Here is a 19,122-nt window from a genome sequence, read left to right as displayed (position 1 = left end):
CCAGCAAGACACCAAGGACACACATGGTCTCCTTGAGTGAGGCCGTGGGGCTGGGGGCTGGAAGCAAGCCCGTGCATCCAGTGCCCAGCGCCTTAGAGCTGACCTCTGGCTGTCGGAGGAGGGCGGGTGGAGGTGAGATTGGGCTCAAGAATGGGCAGGTCTTGGCTGAAGGAAGGACCGGGTGTGAGTGAGGGTGGCCTCCCCCTGGAGGCAGTCGAAACCTGCGTGATAATCGGCCTTTTTGATCATTCCTGACACATTTGACTGAGAAAGTCTCTAAAGAATAAAAGGCAGTGCTTCTGAGCCAAGCCTGGGAAGAGGCGGCCTCGCTGCTGACTTTCTCGCCGCAGCTCCCTGGCCTTTGAGAGCGGGATGGGCCGTGCTTCTGTGACGATTCTCTGCATTGGGTGGCCCGAACATCGGTCGAGACGGACCCACGCCCCCGAGAGTCCCCATCACGTGCAGCCACACCAGACCCTCCCCGTGACTCCGGGGCTCTAGGTAAAGAAAGGGGCTTCTATGGGGCGGGGCCTCGTGGCAGAGAACGCAGTCTGCTTTTCCTTGGAGACCGGCCCTGCCTGCAAGTTCCCAAACTCGCGTGGCACGAGACCCCTCGGCTGTGGGGTGTGGCTGGGCTTTCCCAGATGCCCCCCTACCGCTGGCCTGGCTGTCGGCACCCCCGTTGTTTGCCCGTGGAGTCGCCGGGTACAGTGCCTGGCCACCCACCGCAGGCCCCAGGAGGCAGACGGTGGGCTGTCCCCCATCTGGGGAAGTGCGTGGACTGCAATGTCGGAGCTGGGCTGTGCCACGAGCTGGTCTGGAGGGCGCGACGGTGTCGGGAGCAACGACCACGGGCCTCGGGTCAGGCGAGTGTGTGCTGGCGTGGTCGGGCTCTGGCACAGGCAGGGCCCTCCCTGCCACCCCGGCCCCTCCCTCGGCCGCCCCCTCCACCGCCGTGCAGCTTCGGACGCCTGTCCTGCCGCTTCTGTCTGTGCCGGGTGAGCAGCGGGGCCACCGGGACCCACAGTGCAGGCAGGAAGGACAGGAGCGCGCAGGTGGCCCACACCCAGCCCGGGCAGGCCTTCTCCTGCCCCGAGGGGAACTGTGCTTCAGGACACAATGCCCCAAGGTGGGCATCGGACAGGGGACAGGTCCCCCCCACCTCCACTCCCGGATGCAGCGAGGCGGACGCTCGGCCACAGGGGCTGTGTTGTGTGGGGCAGCTTCACCCCATCTCTTCCCGAGACGAAGCACCCAGGGTGGATGGATGGAAAAGGCCCACGGCCGGGGACCGCTCCCTGGGGCAGCGGGGACTCGGGCAGCTGAAGCTCCGGGGCTTGGCGGAGCCTCTCGTAGGGTTTTGGCTCTGAGACAGGCCTGGGATCTGGGGCGTCGGGTTCTGGAGACAGCCACTCCGCACACCCCTAGGGGCTGCAGGGTCTGATCCGCTGGGCATCGTCAGACGCTACACTCCCCCCGTAAGGGGGGCAGCACCGCCACCCGAGCTGAGGCACTGTGGCGAACAGGACAACGGCCTGGACAGGACAGGACAACAGCCACGAGAAGCTCTTTGAGAAACATGGCGCCATTCGTCCCGTGCCTGCCTGGTCCTCTGGGGCAGCTCTGAGCCGCCGGACAGCCGGCAGGTTGGCGGGGCCCACGCGGCTCAGAGCACAGCCTGGGGCCAAGAGCTGGCTCGAGCCGGGGCCATGTGCCCACGCGGCTCACGCTCTGACCGGCTCGGTGGCGGTTTCTAGTCTGGGACCCAGCTGGGCGTTTGCAGAGCCCATCCCCACGGCGCTGGGGAAGTGTGGCTTGAAGCCACGTCCCTGTGGGAGGGGCTTCAGGGACCTGCGAAGTCACCGGAGTCTGGAAACTGCTCCTGTCCTCCCGCCACCGACTGAGGCCCTTGCCCAAGGTCACTGGGGCTGCTGAAATCGGCACCGTTGCCCCCGGGGACATCGGGGATCTGGGGTCTCAGAGCACAAACAGCCCACGTGGCCCTTAGGGCACGAATGTCCACCATGAGGGCCCCCTGGGCCCCGGAAGGCACCAGGGAAGGACCAGGCCGGGTCTGAGGTGGCCCCGGTGCTCCCGGACCCCCACCCAGAGACCTACGTGTTGGGGGTTCCAGGCCTTGCAGCCCGGGGTGAGCTGGCCAGGAGGGCAATGTAGGCCACAAAGGTGGTCGGCAGCAGCAGGGGGCTGACAGCCTTCCAGGTCACCTGCCAGTAGAGGCCGGGCCGCGCCCAGTCATCCACGCTATGTCGTCACAGAACCTGCCACAGAGACACTCAGATCTGCCACGGGCTCAGATCCCCCAGCCGCTCGACCAGTAGCCTCTGTCCTGCCACAAAGATGGAGCCCATGGGGCTGCCCCACTTCCACTCTGACCTTTGCCCCACATCTTCCTGAGTGGCCCCCAGACCAGGCAAACTTCTGGGGTCCTGATGAAGACCCAACCCCCAGGCCAATGTGTGGGGAAGGCCAGAGGGGCAGGTCAGCCTGGCCCAGGGAATGGCGGGACCCGTGGATTTGGCGCTGGGGGCGGGGAGCTCCGGCTCTGTGAGGGGTAGAGAGCCCTCCGCTGGCCCGCTGTGGGAGGGAAGGCGGCACCTGACCCGGGCCCCCAGGATGAGGACAGAGGCCCAGGATGTGCAGCAACCACTGCAGACCCAGGAGAAGGTATCAGCCACCCAGGAGCCGACCCTCCTGGGGCCTCTCCCCTTCCTGTTCCCCCCCCACCAGCCCACTCCTCACGGCTCCTGAGGGTCCCCTTCTGAGACCCACAACCCGTTGAGTCCAGGGCCTCACTGTTCCCCCCTCATCACCACGGACCACTGCCTCTTACTCCGGTGTCTCGAGGCGGGCAGCATCCCTCCGGGGACAAGCCCGCTGTCCCAGTGCCCACAGAGCAGCATGGAGGCCCTGGCATTTGGGGCCTGTCAGGATCTCCTAAAGGTACAACGTCCAGGGTCATCTGGGCAGGGCTACGGTCAGGGTGACAGGTGTGAGTCCAGACGTGAGTGGCCATGGAGTGACAGATGTGAGGGCAGGTGTGAGTGACAGGTGCGCCACAGGCCCGGGCCAGGTGTGAATGGGCAGGACCAGTGTGGGGCCTCCTCAGAGGCCTCCAGGATGGCGGGGCTTGGAACCCTGGGTGGGGCCTCCTGGTGCCCTAGTGTCCACCTGTCCTTGGACTTCAGGAGTCCCCCCGCATGGCTGGGGACTGGTCGTTTTGTCACTAGCGTCCCCACAGCCCAGCGAGTGGGTCCCAGGGGTGCATCTGCGGACAGGTTTGTTTAGGGAGGGAACTCAGATGGTCCGTGTCATCCCGCAGCTGTCCAGGAGACCGGCTGCCCGATGCCCACACGTGTGTACTTGGGGACGCTTGGAGCAGAGGGGCGGGACCCCTGGAAGCTGACTCACCGTTTCATCCCATAAACATAAATGACACCAGCCACCTCGGAGAACGGGAAGAGGTTCAGGTCCAGGGAAGCGACGTAGCGGTCAAAGATCTCGAGCCAGTAGTTTCCCGCCCGCAGCGTGAAGCAGGCGGGCCAGCCCTGGACCCAACCCCCATGTTCAGGCATCTCCCTTTGTCCACTCCCCCCAGCATGTCCCCCTGCACCTACGGAGCTGGAGGACGTGCTCGGATGGAGTGGCCTCCGTGGGCAGTGTGGGACGGAGTCCCCTCCCTGACCCTCAGCTCCCCTGTGACGATCCTTGAGGCACTGAGCCAGAGCTGCGGGGTCAGGGCCCTCGTGCCCTCATGGACATCGGGCAGAGTGGACAGAGGGTAGAGGCAGCAGGGCAGTGAGGACAGGCCCTGCAGGGAGGCCTGGCTGTCCACTCACCTGTCAGGGCCTCCTTGGGGACCCATCTGGGCGTGGCGTTCAAGTCCAAGGGTGGTGTGACGACGCTTTCCATGTTCCTGAGCGTGGACGTCAGGCCCAGGCTGAACAGCATCCCTGAGAAGAACACGGCCCAGACGGGGGCCCCCGGCATGTGGAGGCGCCTCCGTGACGACGATGGAGGCCAGGCCTGTGCCCGGGGCGCTCTGCAACGCAGCGCATCCACACCGGGGCACGCGTGCGCACCAACCCCCTCCTGAGTCAGGCTGTGTTATAACAAACTACAGGTGCACCTCTGAAGGAAGGGGACCTGTGCCCCTAAATCCCCTGCAGCAGGTGCCGTGGGGCCTGGGGGCCTTGGGCTCAGGAGCCCATCCGACCGCTGTCCCGAGGTCCTGCCCCCTGACTGCCCCCGGCCTGCTGTCCCTGTCCCCGCATCAGCTGGCCCCGTGCGTGTCTCCTCCAGACACAGCCTGGCTCCGTGGCTACGCTCAGGCCCCTCTCCCTGGGCTCTGGGCGCCCACAACTCCCACTCTCGGGTCAGCCTGGATCCCCGCCTGCTGGGCAGGGCCCGTTGGACCTGCTGCGTTTAGGCCGTGGGGTTTTCTAGGAGCTCAGAGAAGCGGGTCACAGGGTCAGCCCCGATCCCTTCACTGCTGACCCCGGCTCAACGCCTGCAGCCACCTGCAGCCTGGCCACAGCCCCTGGGGTACCTTATCCAGGAAGTCCTCCAGGCAGCAGGCCTCCAGGGGGAGCCCGCCACCCGCTCGGGCCAGGTGGAGTGAAGGCACGCGAGGGCAGCCGCGTGGTCCTCCCTGGAGATGCTCTGGTTGGGGAGACTGAAGGCGTTGACGAGACAGAGGATGTTTCTGCAGGGTGGCAGGTGGGGGGAGCAGATGCCCTAGGGGCGGGCCCTGGGAGGCCCGGCCTCATGCACAAACGGGGCACAGAGCCTGCAGCCCCGGGGCCCGGATACAAATGGACCTGCTGCTCCCTGCCTCCCCGACTCGAGGGCCCGATGGCCCTGGGGGTGGCGCTCCTAGAGCTGCTGCGGTGGGGCTGCGGGGGGGCAGCTCTTCTCGTGCCTCCACGTCTGTCTCAGGGCTCGAGGCTCAGACTCCGCGGGGCTTCCACGTTTGCGAATTCTCCTGCTCGCTAGAAGGAACTTGTCACCTTGCATCCAGTCCCCACACCATCCCGAGGGCATTTGCGGACGTGTCCAGAGTGGCTGACGCGCCCGTTCCCGCCAGGCCCCCGGGACACTCTGCCCTCTCATCCGCAGAGCTGTAGACAAGCCTCTCCCAGGCTGGCTGCGACTGCGGTTTTCGCATTTTTGTCGGTGATTTTGCTGTTTAAGTGCTGTCCAGTGTCCCAGGTGCAACAAGGAGACGGGGATGAGCTGCTGTCCCGCGGGGGTGACGCTGCAGCCTCTCCGGAACATTCCAAGAGGCGCACTTGCTCAGCAGTGCCCGGAGCACCTGGCGGCTGCCCTTCATCCCCCAGCGCAGCCGAGCAGGGTCAGGACAGGCATCCCCCCACGCTCTGCTGACACGGCCACCGTTCCGCTGGCCGTCCGGGGCCGTGGGGACGTTTAGCAGTGCCCAAAGGGCAGGCTTGTGCAGCTCTGACGGGCTCCAACCGGTAAACCATATCTGGAGGCCACCAGGCCGTCCGTCTAACGTGGTAACTTCAAGGGTGGGGGCATCCTAACAGCGTCAGCTCCCGGGGCTGTTGTGACAAACGACCTCAGCCTGGGGAGTCTTAAAATAACAGGGATTCATCCTTTCCCAGCTCTGCAGCCAGCCGTCCAAGATCAAGGTGTGGGCAGGACCGCGCTCCCTCCGGAGGCTACAGGAGACAGTCCTTCCTGCCTCTTCTAGCCCCTGGGGCCCAGGTGTCGCCGGGCTTGTGGCCACGTCCCTCCAGCCTCTGCCTCTGTGGTCACCCGGCCTTCTCCTCCGTGTCTGTGTGTCCCCCTCCTGTCTCTTATCAGGACACCAGCCATTGGATTGGGGACCCACCCTGTCCAGGACAACCTCACCTTAACCAATCATCTCTGCAAGGACCCTGCTTCCGGGTCAGGTCCCATCCCAGGTTCTGGGTGGACCCTCCACCCCACTGCTCTGGGGAAACAGAAGGTCATCTGGGGGATCCCCACGTGGGGGCTGAGCTCGGGACCGCCTCGCCCCAGAGCCCGAGGGCACCGTGCTCACCCGTCCAGTCAGCGCCCGTGGTCGCTGGCCGCCTTGAACCCCAGGACAGAGAAGACAGTAATGGGCGCACAGAGGGAGGTCATGCCGTTGACCAGGGCGAAGGTCACCGCGTCCCTCTTACAGTTGTTCCTGGGCAGACACGCGTGTCATCAGGGCCCCCGGGGGCCGCCTGTGCTCGACCTGGAGCACGGTGCGCTGCTGTGCTCTGAGGACAGCTCAGACCCTTCCCCGCCGACACCCTCCCTGCATCTTCAGGGACTTTCATGGCTCACACTCACCCCGTGGTCCCCACCCCCTCTCCTGCCGCCCCCCCCCACGCCTGTCCCCACGGACAGCCACCTGGAGGTAGGTTTAAGCTCATCACTGCCGCCCCGAGTGGCTTTTGGCCCGCAGTCGTGCCTGGTGCCACGGCCAGTCCATCCATAAAAGGGCGTGGGCCTGGCGTCTATTTTAAGTAACAAGGAGGTGGACACAGGCAGTATTTCTGCTTTTATGGCCACATGTGTCACACACAGGCAGCCCCCTGTTATGGCCTTGTTCCGGGGTTTGATGACCCAGGTTCTCTTCCTGCAGCCGCTCCGGAACTTGCTGGAAGCTGCCCCAGAGGGCCCCAACCTCCCGGCCCTTAGGGGGTGACTCAGTAATTACCAGATCTTGACAATCTGTTCTTATCAGAAGCTCACACCAGATCACTCTCCATCCCCGGCAGGAGGTCACGGCAAAGAAGTGCTTGGTGTGTCTCTCTGAAGCCTGGCTCCCTGCCCCCAACCCGGCCCTACCTGGGCGGGTTGTAACTTGCAAAAGTGATGTTTCCTCCGAAGGCCAGGGACAGAGAAAAGAATATCTGGGTGGCTGCATCCAGCCACACCCGGGGGCTCTGCAGGACCTGCATCTGCAAGGAGATAGGGGCCCGAGATCAGACAAGCTGCCCTGGCCCAGTGCCTCCTGTTCTGGAATGTTCCCAGCGTCCCTGGGACTACTCCCACGAGCAGTGCCACCTACTCAGGCCCCAAGAAGAGTTTGGGACCGCACACGAGGAGCAGTTGACATGGCCAACTCCGGCTGCCTGTTCGTGATGTGTAATGGCCCCCCGGGTCCCAGCCACACGAGACGTGTGGCCCTGAGCGCTAGGGGCACCGCCCTCTCGGGGCTGGGAGTCAAGGCTGAGCAGCTCGGACTCAGGGTGTTTGTACTGCTCCCCTCAGGCCCGGGGTTTTGAGGACTTGAGGGCCAGGTGGGGCCCCCGTGCACACAGTGCCTGATGTTTCTGCTGGTAGACCGGGCAAACCTCCACCTGCTTGCGTACCAGGGGCCTGTCCCTCCCCCGGGCAGGGCTCTGCCTGGGAGGCTGCGGGATGAGCCAGGCAGCCCCTGGGGTCCCGGGGATGCTGCGGCCCCGGAGACTGTGGAATGGCCCAGTGGTCCTCGCCTGGTGGGGCTGCACTGCTGGACGAGGGCCCCAGGGGTGGGACGTGTGGGTCCCCAGCCGGCCTCCCCCCTGAACCCCCATTTCATAGCGGTCCCCGTGTTCCAGACCGAGTCCTCCTCTGCTCCCTCCCCTCCAAACCTGACCCCTGGGATCCCAGGCTGCCCCTCCTTGTGACCTCACCTCTGCTCCCACAGCCAGGGGTTGGGACGAGCTGGGCTGGGCAGGGGACCCGGCTCGCATGCTTCCAGAGCCCGGACCCCTGGGGGCTTGGATTCGGGACCCACTTAACGTCGGGCGCAAATAGGTAGGTCCGTCCTTCCGTCACCCCAGGCAGGGGGAGTCCTCTGATGAGGAAAACCGAGAGGAGCAGGTGCGGGAACAAGGCCATGAAAAAAATTGCCTGAAAAAGGCAGGCTGTTAGTCTTCTCAGTGTGTCTGTTCCGCGTGAACCCTCGAGAGGGGTGGGTGTACCAAGATGCTTGGGTCCACTGCCACGTCACCCGTGGGATCCGGGAGGGGATGGTGGGGTGTGAGCTCCAGTCAAGCTTGCGGCGTTTGGGGCCCCCCCTGAAGCCCATACGTGGACCCCGCTGAGGAGGGCGATGGCCTCCCCAGGGTGGGCGGACTCCCCCTCGCCCACAGTCAGGCCCCTCTTCCTTCCACGCTGAGGCCCCCAGCTGGCCACTTCTCAGGGTCCATGGGGCCACACACCTGCCCACACCTTCTCCCGCAGAAGGACCAGCCCCCAATTCTTTCAGGGTTGAGGAGGGGTCTGCACACACGGCATCTGCAAAAATTAAATCTGCGAGTGGATTCCCTTCCCTCCTGACCCCCAGACCCCAGTGTAGACACTGGGGAGCTACCCAGTGCATCTTCAGGGACTTTCATGGCAGGATTATTCGGGGTTTCCGGCTGGCTTGTTGTGACTGATGGCTGCTTCCAAAATTCCAGTCCCCTCAAGCTTGGAGCCCCTCACGTGAGAGTAACCATCACCCTCACGTGGTAACCGAGAAAAAGCACAGGCACACATGCACACTCGGACCTGCAAACCTCCATAATCACGGATCGGGAGACCTGGTAGAAATGCACAGGATTTCGTCACAGTCATTTAAAGGACAGACATATAAAATATTAGACTTATCCAAGCCCAGAAGGAAGAGAGTGTGGGAAGCCCTGTGCTAGGTGCAATTTGAAAGGCAGGCTTGGGGGCTTAGGCTCAGGCTCCCCTGGTCCTTATTGCATGGAGACCAGGTAACTATCAATAGGTTTTTTCTCATTGTCTACATCTCTTTAAAAGATAACCCACGGTGTGAAACAAAAACGCTGAGATGCAGGAGTTTCCTGGCGGTCTAGTGGTTAGACTTGGCACTTTGGTCATGGAACTAAGATCCCACAAGCCGTGCAGTGCAGCCAAAAAAAAAAAAAAAAAAAAGTGCTGAGAATGCATTTGCTGTTTATAACACATCGCAAGTCAGATGCATGACAACAGTGTGAACGCCGTGGGGAGGGAGGGTGATGCTGAGAGCTTCCTCTGTGCGGTGGTACAGCATTGCCTGGAGACAGACCATGATGCTACAACCCCTAATTCAACCACCAAGTTGCTACTGATGAGCAAAGCACATAGAGTGGGATCAAAAACTACTCAGCAAAAGAGTGAAACAGGAGCAAAGAACAGAGGGGACAAGCAGAAAAGAAGTACGAGATGACAAGCTAAACCAAACCAGATAAAAAAAGGCAGGGGGGCTTCCCCGGTGGCGCAGTGGTTAAGAATCCGCCTGCCAGTGCAGGGGACACGGGTTCGTGCCCTGGTCTGGGAAGATCCCACATGCCGCGGAGCAACTAAACCCGTGAGCCACAACTACTGAGCCTGTGCGCCACAACTACTCAAGCCCACGCACCTAGAGCCCGTGCTCCGCAACAAGAGAAGCCCCCGCAACGAGAGGCCCACGCACCGCAAGGAAGAGTAGCCCCCACTCGCGGCAACTAGAGAAAGCCCGCGCACAGCAACGAAGACCCAACGCAGCCAAGAAAAAAGAAAAAAAAAAAAAGACAGGGATTGTCAGACTGGATAAAAAACAAGGCCAACCATATGCTGTCTACAAGAATGACACCTCAAACAAAAAGGCCCAAAGAGGTGAAAAGAAAGAAATTGGAAAAAGTGCACTATGTTGATTTAGTCAGCAAAGGCTGGAACAGCTCCTCTAATATCCCAGTGCACTTGGAGCCGACAATCGCCAGGCTGAGGAGCTTCACCTCATGGTGACAAAGGCATCAGTCCTCCGGGGACACGTGACAGTGCTGAAGTTGCGACCCTCCTCGCCGAGCCTCTGAACCCCAGAGGCCAGCAATGATGGAAATGGGGAGGGGTCCTCTGGGGCTGGTGGGAGCGGGGTCTGGCCTGTGGGCTCTCACCTTCCCAGTACTCTCAGTGCCCCTGATGACGCACGGGTACGCCATGGCCCAGGAGGCCGTCAAGCAGACCAGCAGCCAGCACCGGACAGAGCCACTGTCGTTGGTGTCGGCTGTGATGTTCAGTGTCTGCCGGTACCGGAAGAGGCTCACAGCGCTGCTGTCCCGGCATTCCAGCACAAAGCCTGGAGCCAGCCCGTGCAGTCATGGGCTGGCCATAGACTGCAGATGACCTGGGCACACTGGGCGGGACCGCTGCCACCCTGAGTGAGGGGCAGGGAGGCTGACTGCCAGTGGCCTCTGTGGCCGACACGAGGAGCCTCCCAGCCCAGCCCTTTGGCCTGAGCACCCAGGGCCAGCCTTGTCCAGCGCGTGCCAAGTACAAGTTTCTATCAGCTAGAGGCAGGAAGGGAAAGAGATCAACCCAGCTTTACGAGCGAACTTGAAAACCATGACTGTTTCCCACATCTGGGAGGTGTCCCCAGATGACGCCCTTGGCTGGGGTCTCCACCTAAGGACTTAGTTCAGGGAGCGCAGCAGCCTGTGCCTCTCCCTCCTGTCACCGAGCACACGAGCAGCTGCGAGGGCCTGGGTGCTCCTCAGTGAAGGAACACGGCATCCGGGTCCCTGGGTCCCGCACTGAGCAGGCAACAGCAGGGGTAACGAGACCCAGTCTCAAGGTGCCAGCCGAGGCTGGGCTTCCTCCCCGAGAGCAGTGCCCGTGTGGTTGAGGTCCGGCGGGCAGGCGCTCCAGTGCAGCGGGTTGGGAGGAGTTGGGGAGGTGCCACAGCACCCATGCCAGGACCGTGTCGCAGTGCATGCTGACCAGGACAGATGTGACGAAGCCGCCGAGCCCTGCGGGCACCAGCCACGGTCAGCGTCCCCCTCCTGGCTGCCCCGTTGCAGACCGTCCTCAAGCACATCCCACATTCCTGCTCCCTACATCGCCCCAAAGGGCTCCCACTGTCTGCCCGCTGGCCTGCAGCTGGCTGCGTCCGCCCGCGGGCAACCCGTCACCTTCCCGGCCATGTGGTGCTCTCCGGGCTGGGCCGCGTTTGGCTCTCCACCAGCCTCAGGCTGCTTCCAGGTGGGGCTTTCACATGGCCTGCAGCCACCAGGTGTGTCACAGGCCTGGACGGTGATGCTCGGATCCCTTAGTGCAGCACCCACCTCGAGGGCACACGGGGAGCTGGGTCTGCCCTCCGCCTGGTCTCCCCTGGCGCCTGAGCTTCTGGGATAGGCAGGCTCCGCGCTCTGCATGCATGAGCTGGGCGATACGGGACAGCCTGCTGCTGCGCCGGGGCCGGCCCGCCGCCTCTGTCACCACACCCGGCCTCCAAGTCCTCCCACAGGGATGCCGCTGCCCAGGCCCCTGCATCTTTACATCAGGGCACCTCCCGTGTCTGCAGGTTCAAAACCACTGGATATACACTGGAGTGATGATCAAACACCCATGAAACATGCATGGCACACGTAAATGCAGCCCGCCCCGCTGCCCCCAGCAGCTGCGGGCAGGGATCAGAGAGAGGTGCGTTCCCTCTCCGCCCAGGTAGGGTGAGATGACCATCCACACCCTGAGGCTGCCCCTGCGCAGGCGCTGGCCGACGGCAAGCTCGATGTGGAAGCAGGCTGCCCTCGAAGGCTGGGCGATGAGGTAGGGGATGAGGAAGGCTCCTGAAAAGACGCGGTGGTCAGCCAGTGGCGCCGTCTGCCCGGCCAGGCCTCGGGCCGGAAGACGACACAGCGGTGAGGGAGAAGCGCTCGTGGCTGCCCGAGGGGAGGATAGGGGACCCCCATGTCAGGGGGTTGCCATTGTTTTAAATGACTTGGTGTCACCCCACCATCTGGTGCTTTATTGGCGGTTTTCATCCACGGACAGGCTGCGTTGTTCTCCCTGAGGCCCTGTGACCCCTGGTTCCAGGGCTCCTGAGTCGGGGAGCCGGTCTGCTCACGTGGAGCCTCGGAGTAGGAGACACCCCAGACGGTCTCCCAAGCTTCGCCCTGAGTTGGCGCAGGAAACTGTCTCTCCAACCCTTCACCCCAGTCCAGACGCTGGGAGGTGGACCCAGCGGCGGCGGGAGAGGTCGCCGAGGCCCCCAGGACGGAGCACGTACTGACCGATGCCAGAGCCCGAGGGAAGGGCAGGCAGAGATGGCGGAGGCCCTCCTGCACCGCGAGCCCCCGTGGACAAAGTGGGTGCCGCGAGGTGGCAGGGCCTGGCCTCCCCGAACCCACAGACCTGCCAGGCCTGCTGGGGAGACCCCGGTTCCCCACTGGATGCTCCCACGCTGTCGGGAGGGCCACTAACTCCCCAGCACGGAGTCGGCGATGTCGGCGTCTCACCTGAGGGCCCTTCCCTCCGGATCTCCACCAGCCGCGCGCTTTGGACCAGCATGTGTGGGCACGTCGATGCTCCAGGACCGACGGCAGCTGCCCCCCGCCCCCCACACAGGTCCAGGTGACCCCACGGAGCAGCTCAGCGTTAGCCCCTGGCCAACGAGGTCGGTCGGCTGCGTCCTCCCCACACTGTCTGCAGGAAGCTTGGATTCAGCTTCCAAGAGCCACTTGCACGCACCACAGGCCCCTGTGTTCTTCACCAGCACAGCCTCCATCTGGCTTTTCGTGTCACAATCCGGTGTTTGGAGGCTGAGTTGGGGCCCTGGAGGGAGCAGGTGGCCACGGAGCCCTCAGCCCGTGTTGGCCTCTGACAGGACTCCAGGGCCAGCGCTTGGGGCAAACAGTGCTTATTGGTGTCTTCTACGTAGCAGCCGAAAGGCAAAGCCGCATTAAAGGAGAAAGTTAAATTCTGGAGGGACTCAGCCTCGGTGGAGGCGCCGGATGCCCCAGGGATGCGAGGGCATCTGTGGGCTGGGACTCGGAGCTAGAGGGGTGTGGACAAAACCCAGGTCACCCAGGGAGCCCCTGGGGGGAGGGGCCGGTCACAGGGCCGGGGCCCGGGGCACAGACAGAGGGCCCCTCCTCCCTGCCCGCCCCGTCTCCATGCTGCACTGTGGGGTCTCCTGCAGGCGGGCCTCCCAGCCACCCTTAGGCCTCGGGACGCACGGCTGCAGCGTGGCGAGGACCGACGTGGAATGGCCACACGGGCAGGGACTGAGTCCGAGGTATGTGACCCACTGTCTAGGAAGGGCTGTAGCCTCCGGGCTAATCAGACCTTGGCCCCCTTCCCCCTCCCCCCTGCTCTGAGGGGAAAACCCCAGCCGGACGAGCCCAGGTGGGGGCCTTAGGGGCGGCTGAGGTCAGCATGACTGGGCCCACCCAAAGGAAGTATCCAGGGAGGGCGGGGGGTTCTCCTGTGGCTGAGTCGCCACGCTGGGCAGAGAAGAGAACAAGAGGCATTTCTGTGACCACGTGGTGAGCAGCGTCCACCCTGTGCGTCAGATGCATCTCAACCCCCACGGGGCTGCCATGGGGACAGGAACTCAGACCGCAAACCAGGCTGGGGCGCTGGGGCGGGGCGCAGAGGGCTCCGCGTCCAGCGTGGGCGCCTGCCTCCCTCAAGTCACACAGTAAGTTCACTTCTGCTGGGTCTGAAGGGGGGAGGAGAGCTGCTCCACCATCGGGTGGACCTCAGCGCAGGGCTCACAAGAGCCGTGATGCCGGGATGAAGTAAGACAAGCATATTTGGTCCTCATCCCGAAAAGAAATGCATTTCGGAGCTCAGAGCTCCCAAGACCCTCAGCACCTCGCGGGTGACGGGAGAGAGAAGCGGCATCTGTGGTCCGTGATAAGCCCTTTAGCCTTACCTGGGCTCGTGCCAATGAGGTATTAACCCCTGGAGGATGGAGCTGGTGGCCAGAGGCCCTGACCACGCCCACCAGGGAGACCGAGTTAATCACCAGTCAGTGGCCAGTGGTTCCATCAGGAACCCTGCCCCGCGGGGCTTCTGGGTGGGTGACACTCAAGGCTCAGGAGGGTGGCCCCTGCGAGGGGTCTCCGTGCCCCTCCCTGCGCCTCAGCCCTTCACGTCTCTTCCATGTGGCGATTCTGAGTTGTGTGCTTTATAATAAACCTGTAAGCCTGTGTTTTCCTGAGTCCTGGGAGCCATTCTAGCAAATTATTGAGGCTTAGGAGGGGTCGTGGGACCCCTTGAATTTGTAGCCAAGTTGGAAAGAAGCTGTGGGTGACTTGGGGACCCGCTACTCCAGATTGGCGTCTGAGGGGGGCATCTTGTGGGTGAGCCCTTGGCCTGTGGGGTCAGGGTGGGGTTAGGTCGTGGGGCACCCCGTCGGTGTCCACTGAGAACCGGAGACGCGGTCGGTGTGGGGAAAACCTCACACATTTGGTGCCACAGCCTTGAGAGCAGAAGGGGCACCAAAGAGCTGGTGACGCGGAGCACGCAGCCCCATCGGGGGGTGCACGGCAGCCCACTGGCGGATCTCGGAGAGCCCCACCCTCACCCCACGCTCCACCAGCCTGGGGGTGCTGGGTGCAGCACATACCAGGCCAACCCGCTAAGAAACTGTGGAGAAAAAGAAGGTTCCGGTCGGAACAGCAGCTATAGCCCGGGTTGCCCAAGATCTTTATGGAGAGAATCACACGAGGACAGAAAGGAGAGTGACACGCTGTGTGTGTGTGCGTGTGTGGAGGGGTGACACGTTGCTGGGGGGACTGCTTCCCAAACCCACCTAGACAGTCGACACCAGGCCAGACACCCGGGCTGGTGCCTCCGTGTCTCTGGTTCACACAGAAGAGTGACGGCAAAGGCGTCTGAAGGAAGCGCAAGCCGAGAGGATCACTGCTGGACACCAGGGCTCCTTAAAAACCCGCACGACTTAACCCTGCGCCGCTTCCGGTGCCAGAGTCCGCAGGCCTCCAGGGACACAAAGTCCGGGCGGGACAGGGCAGCGCAGAAATCGCAGCCTCTCGATGGGGGACCACATCCGTGTGTCTCCCTGGGGTGAACCCCGAGCCGCAGCCCATGTCGGAGCCCCGCGGTCGGCGACCTGAGTCACCGCCGGGCCTTTGTGCTTCTACCGTCATCTGACTTAAAGAACAGCTCACTGCGGAGTGGTGTCTATGTGACAGAATCCCTGTCCATCTCCGTCTAGATGTTCTGCTCAATTCTGTCACGACGTTGCCTGACGTTTCCAGAGCGGGGGCAGAATATTGGGGTGGGGAGTCTGTGCAAATCAGGGTGAGGCCGCGTCTACTTGTTGCGTCTCTCATCTTGAAAGTCAGCAGAGGTGGTCAGGACAGGCAAAAAAAGGGCCTCTCGCAGCGTGAGAAACTTAAGTATTTCATGACGTTGCATCGAGAGCTTCCACCTCTGAAAACAGAGGCGGCAGAAGTGTTTCAAAGCCCCGGGCGCGGCTGGGGACCGGGCTGCCCTGGCCGCGGGCACGGCCGCCCCGAAGGCCTCACTGTCTGGACCGCGGGGAGACGGACCTCGCAGGAAAGGGCTTCCCAGGCCCCCGGCTCCGGCAGCTCTGAACAGTGAGTAAGATTGTGGGCAGTGAAACGTTTGCAGACGTCAGATCCCCCGCGTATGGAGCGTCGCCGAGGCCCTGACCTGACGCAAAGGGCGCCGAGAGGCCACCGCGAGCCCCGGGTCGGGTCTGCCGCCTGTGCTCCTGCAGTTCCCGAGGGGCCCGCGTCAGAGGGGCGCTGGCCAGCAGACCCGGGGCCCAGGCGCCCGCCCGACCCCAAACCGCGGAGGCTCTGGCATCTCTGGGGCAGCTGTTACAGGGGTACCTGCACTTTCAAAATTCCTGCATGCCCTGTATCGTCTCACAATCAGGAAACAAAGACTTTATAAAGACGCAGCGTCCTTATGACCAGGAAGCTCGGCAGGCAGCGCTCACGTGAGGTCTGCTTGCCCACCGTCCACTGCCCCCCCATCTCGCGAGGAGGGCTGGCTGTCCACCCCTGAAAGGACAAGGATGCCTCCCCGCGACCAGAAGATGGGACGTGAGTTGTCACCAGCTCAGCCTTTCCCGTCTCCTGGGCCCTGAAAGAGACACTCCCCAAATTTCCCACCAGAGACCAACTCTTGCGGGAAGGTCTGCAGGTGCTGGGGAACCGCCGGTCTCGCAGGGGCAGAGGAGCCTCAGTTCAGAACCCACATGAGGACGAGCCTGCCTGAAAAACCCCCGCCCTGAACCTGAGGACAAAACGGGCCACGTCCGCCCCCGAAGGCAGTGGTCTGGCCAGCCTGCGGCCTCATGTCCCCAAGAGCAAGCGTGACACCAAGAGAAGGCCCTCGAGCGAGAAGCAGCCCAGCTGAGCCGCTCCGGCTCCAGCCCATGGGCTTCACTGCTGGGAGCCCGAGCAAACCCCTGGGCTCGCGCTCTGGGGCGCTGTCAGCAAGGCCGCAGCGCCACAGAGGGGGCCTGGGCCCCGACCGCCGCAAGCCCAGACGGGCAGCCTAGTGAACAGCACCGCAAACCTGAGGCCACTGGGCCTCAGAGGGACAAATCCCCCGGGGGCGGCAGGTCCCTAACACCCTGGAGGCCGCGGGTGGGGACGGATGTGGAGAGTGCGCGGCTCACCTCCCCCGTAGGTCTGGCACAGGTACAGGGACCTCCAGAGGTTGCTCAGGCCCACGGCAAACCCGACGCAGCTCAGGAGGCACTGGAGCTTGTTGTCCCACTTGGGCCACTCATCCCCACCAGCATCCACAGGTGGGTCCGGCTCCAGGGTGCCCTCTATGCCCACCACCTGCTCCTGGCCGCAGCCCGGGACCTCCACTGGGGATGGGAAGCCGCAAGCTGTCTCCCCTGCGGGTGTGATTTTTCATGATTTAAAGGAAAACCAGTGGAGCCGGTTAATTGGTAACAACCCCCCGCCCGCCACGGCCGCGTGCCCTGCCCCCCGCTGGCTCCCGCCCGATGCCAGCAGCCCACAGTTGCTGCCACCACCGACACGAGAGCCTCAAGGATTCCAAGGCTGGGGCACATTTAGTTGTTTTTATAAAATTTTACTTTTAATTAACTTCGTGAGATAATTGCAGACTTGCACGTTGCCGTGAGGAGTAGTACCAAGTGCCCACGCTCCCAGCCCCCCGGTGGAGACGTCCTGCAAACATCTCGCCAACGTCACAGCGGACACGTCCGTCCCCGAGGGTCCCTCTGTCCCCTGTGTGGCCGCACCCCTGGCGGCCTGCATCTGCGCTGCGTCGCTGTAGATGTGTCATCTCAAGCACACTGTGTAAACCGTGTGGCCACGGGGTTGGCCTCAGTCTCTGGAGACCCACCAGGTGAGCCGTAGTACGGCCATGGGGCTCCGTGTCCGCTGCGCGCGGAGTGGGTGGGGCTGTGAGTGATGGCTGAGATGAGCACCTGCACACGGCTTTGTGCGGACGCGGGGCAAGTGCCCGGCAGGACTGCCGGGCCTGGGGCCGTGTTTATTTTTAAGCCACATTTATCTTCCAAAGAGATTTCCAAACTTCTCAAATTGTCTGAACGTGAACTTTCCCTCTGGTTCCCAATGTTCCTGTTCTGAGGATGCCCAGGAAAGTTCCAGAAGATCAGCCCTCCCCTCTGCATCCGCTGGCACCCCCGTGCCCAGGAATCCGTGCTGGGCGTGAGCCCACCATTAGCCACAGGGGTCGTGGAGGGAGTGGGGGCCTGGATCCTCAAGGGGCTCCCTGGGGTGGGAGGGTGACACCAGGGCGCAGGGGAGGGGGATTGGCCAGGCTGGGGGGACACGTGAGCCCTCGCCTTAGCTCGGAGCACCTCCCGCCTGCGGGCTGGAGAGGTAGTGAGCTGTCACGGCGGATTCAGCCTAGGCCTCCCACTGGGGGCTCCGTGGACGCGTTCACCCCCGAGCCAGCAGACGCTTCCGCTAGGACGGGCCCGGGCCCTACATCCATCATCTCATGTTTCCTGGAGGGCGGGCTTACAGCCGGGCAGCCGATGCCAAACATGGGGGTCCCGGAAACGCAGGCCCCAGGGGACACGTTTTTTAGACATCCCTTTTTGGGTGAGAGGAAAAAGTGAGAAAAGGGAGAATCAGAGAAAATGGAAAGCAGTGGCGGGAGGGGGAGGGCAGGCCCAGTCCCGAGTGACCCACACAGGCCTTCCCCTCCGTGCCTCCAGCTCCCTTTTTCCCCTGTCCCCCCAACAGTGACCCGGCCAGCAGCTCCCATATCCTGAGGTCAAGGCGCACCCACCCCTGCACTCCACCGGGCACCTTGGGTAATGGGGGCTCCGTGGGCGCAGCAGAAGCACAGTCCGGCCCCGTCCCCTCGAGGCTGGGGCTCCGCTGCTTGCGCGTCCTCTGCATTTAGACAGCATTTAGGCCAAGAGTGTGAAAGGGAGAGATTTATTCAGACAGATGCGCGATGCCCACAAAGCCCGGATTTCTAACAATTTGCGAAATGTGAAGTCTGAAGGAAGCCCTCACCAAGCCACAGAGAGACGGACGGACCAACCCGGCCAGGTGACGCCTGCGAGCGTGTCCCCCTCCATGCCCCGGGGCAGGAGGTAGGGGCGTGTGTCCAGGGGGTCCGCAGCAGAGCTGTCCCGGAGGAGGGTCGGAACGCTCTGGGGAGCAGGGAGGTGGGGTCCTGCGGAAGCTGGCGGGGGGTCTCCAAGTGGGAGGGACATGGCGCTGGGACCCACTCCCACTCGGGTCTCCCATCCTGCACCAAGAATCCTCAGAAGGTCCAGTTTAACTTAAACTTCCAGATTTTTCCATGGAAAGTGGAGGCGACCAGTTCTTGGAAACAAATACCCAAGTGCCACGTGACCTGGGCTGAGAATGGGTGTCCCATCCCGTCCCCGACTGGGAGAGAGGAGCTGACGCCGGCCTTCGCCGAGCGACACCGGGTGGACGGCCCTCCGGGCCCTCGTGGCTCCCCTGCCGTTGCTCGGGATGCGTGCACCGTCCTCCACCTCGGTGGCCAAGGCTGAGTTAGTTACCCTGTAACTCGCCTTTTCCAACACCTGGCTAAATGTTCACGCAGTTACCGTCCTCTCAAGAAAACACGAAGGGGGGTTTTCTGCCCCAAATCGCCCAAGCTGAGTTTTATTAACTATTCGTCTGTTCATGGCGTCCAGATGCAGTGATTAAGTGGGTCAGCCTTCACGACGCCGGAATGTGGCCAGGACTCGGGGGCTCTTCACAGCCGGCAGGTGGGCGGGGCCCCACAGGACTCGCAAGCTCACTGGCCTCTTCTGGACAGGCCTTGAGAAGGGCGCTCCTAGCCACGAGGTAAAGGCCCCGACCTCACCTCGCGAGTCCCGAGCTTAGGAGG

The 19,122-nt window shown here is 63.1% G+C and overlaps 1 protein-coding gene across 1 annotated transcript; it reads right to left on the bottom strand.

The window, feature by feature from the left end:
* Positions 1–794: 794 nt before the first annotated feature.
* LOC111178508 (inactive sodium-dependent neutral amino acid transporter B(0)AT3-like) lies at positions 795–18,472 on the bottom strand. The gene is given in 18 exon segments (XM_089908357.1): positions 795–1,107; positions 2,115–2,141; positions 2,144–2,248; positions 2,251–2,279; positions 3,430–3,566; positions 3,808–4,015; positions 4,017–4,060; positions 4,568–4,611; positions 4,614–4,723; positions 6,068–6,196; positions 6,847–6,959; positions 7,786–7,896; positions 9,909–10,090; positions 10,625–10,668; positions 10,670–10,765; positions 11,447–11,579; positions 16,415–16,642; positions 18,298–18,472. Coding segments are annotated over 18 exon segments (2,160 nt in total). The 3' UTR covers positions 795–862.
* Positions 18,473–19,122: the final 650 nt, after the last annotated feature.

The sequence above is a fragment of the Delphinapterus leucas genome, chromosome 3 (assembly GCF_059928025.1).
Source record: "Delphinapterus leucas isolate spDelLeu-1000000601 "Yukka" chromosome 3, BTC_Dleu_Yukka2, whole genome shotgun sequence".
Classification (NCBI taxonomy): domain Eukaryota; kingdom Metazoa; phylum Chordata; class Mammalia; order Artiodactyla; family Monodontidae; genus Delphinapterus; species Delphinapterus leucas.
Note: the sequence above shows the minus strand (reverse complement) of the source record. Positions and strands in the feature narration are given on the sequence as shown.